The 6000-nt window shown below is 35.9% G+C and overlaps 1 protein-coding gene across 5 annotated transcripts in view; it reads right to left on the bottom strand.

Moving 5' to 3' along the window:
* Positions 1-1154: 1154 nt before the first annotated feature.
* Positions 1155-6000, bottom strand: part of MINDY3 (MINDY lysine 48 deubiquitinase 3) — an 86028-nt gene continuing 81182 nt past the window's right edge. For 4 of the 5 annotated variants that reach the window (XM_073879874.1, XM_073879872.1, XM_025853551.2 and 1 more), the window contains 2 exons: positions 3994-4065; positions 1595-2549 (listed from right to left, as the gene is read on the bottom strand). In XM_073879874.1, coding sequence (XP_073735975.1) covers positions 2400-2549; positions 3994-4065 — 222 coding nt within the window. In that variant the 3' untranslated portion in view covers positions 1595-2399. The other variant, XM_073879873.1, reaches the window with a different exon arrangement.

The following is a 6000-nucleotide window of genomic DNA, read 5'->3' as shown; positions in this document are numbered from 1 at the left end:
TATGATTTTTCCCCATTCTATGGGGAGAAAATATTTCTTCATAAGGTCCTTTGACACACAAAGGTTTTAGTTTTGGTGAAGTCCAGACAATCTTTTTGTATTTGGTATTTTGAGGAACTGTTGCTATGCGTTCAAAGTCATGAAGACTTACTCTTTATAGTTTTAGCTCTTACAATCAGACCTCTGATCATTTTAAGTTATTTTTGGCATATGGTGTGAGGTAGGAGTACAAATGTATTCTTTTTATGTTAATACCTCTTTTTATCTTGTTTACTGTCTTTGGTTTATTTTGAGATGAAAGCTTAGCTTTCCAATTTCCAAACTTTTAGTCACATCCATAATTTTTGCTGTTTTAATTATCATTCAGTAAAACATGTTCTAACTTCCAATTTCTCTTTCACCCTTGCGTTATTTATATGTGTGCCGCTTAATTTCCCAACTTTTGGGATTTATCTAGACTGCTTTATGGCCCAGCATATAGTTGATCTTGGTAAGCATCTCACATCCATGTGTAAAGAAAATGTATCCACAGCCTTAAGTGTAGTGTTCTATTATCTGTCTCTTAGGTCGAGCTAAGGTCCAGTCACATGAGTAAAGATGCCTCCAGTCTCCCAGCTGAGCCTCTAGATTGAGAAGCCCTCCCCACTGTGCTCTGTTTAAAGTCTACAGCCACAGAATTTGTAAAATGATTGTTTTATGCCACGAAGCTTTTGGGATGGTTATATAACAATCATAAAAAAGTAAACACTATTTTGTAGGCTCAATGTTTATGGGAAAATCTATGCTTTTTCATAATCCTATGGAATTTGGGACCAGAGTTAGCACAATGTGTTTTATATACATTTGGAAGAAGCCAAGAGTAACAACAAAAAAAGACATCGCACAGCTGTAATTCTCGTAGCTAGTATCACACTCCTGAACATGTCACCAAAAATCTTTTCTTATGCTAAAACCTACTTATATTAGAATTGTTAACATTTATAAAGATAAAATTTAAATAAAATCCCAATTTCACAGAGCAAATACATATTCAGCTAAACAATGAAGGTAAATTTTTTTTTTTTAAGATGTATTTATTTATTTGAGAGTGGGAGTGAGGGAGAGAGAGCAGGCCTCCCCCCCCCCCCGCCCGCCCCCCCCCCCCCCCGAGCAGAGAGCCCAACGTGGGGCTTGATTCCAGGACCCTGGGATCATGACCTGAGTTGAAGGCAGACACTTGACTGAGTCCCACAGGTGCCCATAAAATTCAGTTCTTAAATTCCTAAGAGGATACTTGACAAATGCTTCTCAAGTGAAGGAAGGAGGCTGTTCACATTTCAAATTGCTGGGCAACAAACCTACTGAAATAAATCTCTCTATAAAATAAACAGGCTGGGGCTCCTGTAACTTTGTCTATGCAGGTTCTAGTACTCCTGGCTGTCCAAGTAAGTAAGTTCTAGAACTGAGGTCAACATACAGTTTGGTCTCCTTTTCAAGGTGTTGTAGAAGTTCAGTAGGCATTTGTTCTATGATGTACTCTCAGGATTGCTGGGCAGAAACACCGTTGAGTATTAGTTTCTTTTGAGTCACTAATATAAAAAATGCCAAGCTACAGTTAAAGAAAAAAAATGTTTATTTAGACCATCCACCAGGATCATAATAAATAATGCAATATACTAATGTAATAACAGATGTTCTCATGCAGTTATCACATAAATATACAAGAAAGCTGGCTTACAGGGCTGCTGGGACAGATCTGGAAAAGTGTATTTGGCCACACACAGTAAGTTAACAGTGTTAGGACCATCAAACAGATTCTCTTAGCTATGAAATACATCCTCTATATATCAGTGAATAAACGGTAATGTTCCCTTATAGTTTCTACTTTTTATAAACATGCCAGAGCTAAGCCAATTGGCAAAGAATCCAGGTTGATAATTTATCAGTATTCCTAACGGAAACCAGATTTTAGAGAAGAAATAAGATTTAACTCTTGTGCATTTCAATGTGGAGGCTGATAGACTGCAAGCCAGAATCACTGAAACCATAAAATGTCTGAATGAAATAAAAACCCAAAGTAGTTTATAAATAGTAACTTTGATACTCAATATACAAATGCTGTATAGTATTAGGATGTTTACAATGCAATAAATGATCAATTATCTGACTGTAAAAGTGATGAACTCTGATTAAAGCTTAATTTTGCCAGTAAATTTCACATAAAGAGTTAAAATAGGATAACCTTTAACATAAAGCTTTAAAACAAATAATTTAAACATATCTTAAACACCGAAAATGTGTTTTTAATTGTTATTTACAGTTAATCAGTGATACCAGTGTATAGCTTAATGTAGCCGACTGCCAGTCTTGCATCCCTCTTTCAACATCTGCTATTACAATCTTCCTTATAAATAGGCAAATTAGTTTAGTGAAGGAGAGCGATCTGTGGTCCACAGTAATTCAATGTATGGCCATTTGGTTTGGAGACAGCGTTTAATAGGAGTGTCATCTGTTTGTAGCATGGGATCTTCAAAACCCATAACAATTGCGGTCCCTTCAACATACATTACCTGTTGAACAAAGAAAGCCACAAAGGTCAACCAATATTCTTAGCCAATTCTTATGAAGGATATAAAACTTTGCATGGGCTAGCAAACAAGGCGTTGCATATTGTTTCATATAGAACTTTATATTTAATTTTATTTTGATATGAGCAAGAATATTTGCTTACTAGTTAATGTGAAAATATATCTGGAAACAAGATGGTGATACACATTTTAACTGATAGCTTGGCAGTTGATTTTTAGATTAAGATCATGATTTTAAAAATGTGAATCCTAAAATACATGCAGGTTGTTTTTGATAAAGGAAAAAAATCATCCTTTAATTAACATATACGAGTTGGAAGAAATGTTTATTTATATAACATATACTTCTTACTGCTTTAATATGGAGGCACTGGAATGGAAATGCTGTCTCATGAGATGAGAAACTGTAATACAAATAGAGCTATATATTCAGAGGAGGACTTTCTTTCAATTTAAAAATGTTAAATTTCCAGAGCTAGAGGCAAATTTGCTACTGTAATTATGAAACGCTATTCATGAGGGTACTCTGTACTGCATGGAAAATCACGGAGAAAAAATAAAGAAGGGTGTTAGGACAGAAACAAAAAAGTTTGGCAGATAAAACAAGCCAGGTAGTTTATACACAGTGGCAATGATCATATAAAATATACATGGGCAGGTGGATATTGGAAACAAGTTTTATTCTGACTTAATTACAATAAACTTTCAGAGCTGTCTATGAAATAATATACTAATACCCCAACCCATTATAAGGGCTCACTGTGTACATTAAACGAGTCAGTCATTAATCTCTCTTTGTAGGAAGAGAAATTCCAAATGTAAAATTTAAAAGGAACAGATACAGACTGCCTTCTTCCAAAGTACATATATTTTTATATATTCAGTGTTTGGTACACATGATTGTAATTAGGTTCTTCCAATATAAAATCTATAAGCTTTCTTAGTTTTAACTGGGAGTTTCCATAAAAACACATTTGCATCTTTATTTGCGTTAATAGATTACTTTCTAGTTGTGGTGAAATAAATTTAATACAATGAGAGTACAACTCACACTTTTTAACTCCCCCCAGTACATCTTCCATTTCTGAAAAATTGTCCACAAAGAATTTAACTGAAGTTACTACAATTATCAGATAAAACAGGACCTATTTTATGGGCAAAACTTGACTTAGTAATATCTATATAGCCAAGAGTAACAAAATGTAGTAAATGTAGTTATTTTGTCACAGTGAAACTATTGTTCCAAACTCCAATGAAGATCTCAATGACTAACATACACTGATCAGATCAAAATATAAACAGTGCTAAAATATGTTGTAATAGTAAAGAGAGTAGAGACTCTTGGAAAGTTTTATGGGAATCAAACCTTGTTATATACTCATATTTACCAATTAAAGTGAAGACAAATTACTTGGAATGATCATACCTTCTCATTATAATTGGACTGCTTCAATCCATTGTAGTGATAGACAGTAAAAGACTCTGGACCACTGGAGCCCTATTATAAATAAAATACTATTAAGACTTTAAAGTATACTTTTATATTAGGCAATTTCTAATTAGCAGTTGAAAGGAAAATTTTGGTTGGAAAATCATTTGCTGAAGCAAGAAACTTAAGACTTTATCTACTAGAAAACAAAAACTGAAATAGTTGCTTCTGGGGAAGATGCTGGAAAGTGGGGAAGTATTGATTTTTATCACAAGCTCTTCTGTATTGGTTTATTTTTTTTAAAGGACAGGGTTCTAAAACACAAATATTTCCTAAAATTTTACCCTCTCTTGCTGGTTGTAAATAATTTGTTCCTCTCAATAAATACATAAGAGCAGTAATGTCAGTTTTCGTTAGCCTGCAAACATCTCTGTACCAATATTTTCCATTCAGCTTACAATACTGTATTAGGGGTTTTCACCTACCCTCCCCCATCTAAATACTGTCAACTTTTAAATAGTGAGAAGATCCTTGTGGGAAATGAAAATGCAAATTACAGTGCCAAGAGACTTTAATAATATTCCATAAAGAAGTGAAATCCTCTAAATTCCTATTTTACTAAACTTGCAGGAAATCTGATCATGTTATCCCTACTGCCTTAACCTTCTGTTCTCAGTTAGCTAAAGATCAAGTTCAATTCTCCTAACCTGGTATTCAAGGCCGTTAATGGTCTGGCCCCACCTGAGGTACCTGGCTCCAGTTATTTCCCTCAGGGCCTAGGGCCTTGTGTTCCTTGCCTTATCTGATTGATGTAAGGATGCGCATGGGACAAAAACTGGTCCTGGTCCATATTAGAATTTGTTCCATTTCTGGAACTAAGAGAAGAGAGCTGCTGGCAACAGTGGCTTCAATGTTCCAGAGAAAGGGCGGGAGAGGGACAGACGGCCCCAGCCCTCCCTCCTTCCGTTCCTGAATGCATGTAAGCTACTCCTCACAATTCTTCCTTTTCCCTCCCACTGCAGTCAATTCAGGCTGTGATTTGCAACCAAGAATCCTAAAATACAGGACCTAATCTACCTTTTCTGCCATTTCTCCACCTACTCAGTTGTCTGAATTTTCTGTTTCAGACAAACGTATTAGTCATTTTCCCATGAAAAGACTTGGTTGTTGGCTCTTTGTACATTCACTTTTTTTTTTTTTTAAACTTGAAAGTTGAGAAAAGAGATCTAATAAAGTGGCGTGCTTGGGTGGCTCAGTTAGGTAAGCGTCTGCTTTCGGCTCAGGTCATGGTCCCGGGGTCCTGGAATGGAGCGCCACATCAGGCTCCCTGCTCCGTGGGGAGTCTGCTTCTCCCTCTGTCCCTCCCCCTGCCCATGCTCTCTCTCAGATAACTAAAAAAGAGACCTAATAAATCGAAGCTTATAATTCTTTGCATCCTACTCAAAATGCTTTACAAAAAAGAAAAATCAATAATGTGATCATTTTCTTAATTGTATACATGAGTTGATGGAATTAGTCACTTAGATAATTTGGCTGTTTATTTTCAGAGTTAATGTACTTCAAAAGTAAACATTTTACTGGAATGGATACACAATTTATATTCGTTAGTTCCACTCATTAACAATTGGCAGAAAATGCTAAAATATCAACAGAAGGTAACTAACACAGTGGCGCAGTACCTACCCTGGACTGCTGAATTAGCCACTGTCTAGCTGTAGGACCTCAAGCGATTTTCTTACATTCTCTAATCCTCAATTTCCTCATTGACAAAATGGAGGGAAAATAGTACCTAGCTCATAAGGCACACAGTACCCCAGGCATAGTTATGAGCTTTAAAAAAAAAAATGGTAGTTGCTTCTGCTACTCTTATTATAAACAAACTGCCTGGAAATCCTTCTCTGTATTCCTCCACAGCCCCCCTAACCTCCCACTCCAATCTGCCTTTCCGCCAGGCAAAGAAATTGCTCTTCCCTGGCACCTACTTTAAGCATTTGCAGAGATTAC

This window comes from Callorhinus ursinus, unplaced genomic scaffold, assembly GCF_003265705.2.
Source record: "Callorhinus ursinus isolate GAN/ISIS: 27379988/994484 unplaced genomic scaffold, GSC_fseal_2.0 scaffold36, whole genome shotgun sequence".
Lineage (NCBI taxonomy): Eukaryota > Metazoa > Chordata > Mammalia > Carnivora > Otariidae > Callorhinus > Callorhinus ursinus.
The sequence above is the reverse complement of the archived record's forward strand: the minus strand, read 5'-3'. Positions and strand labels throughout refer to the sequence as shown.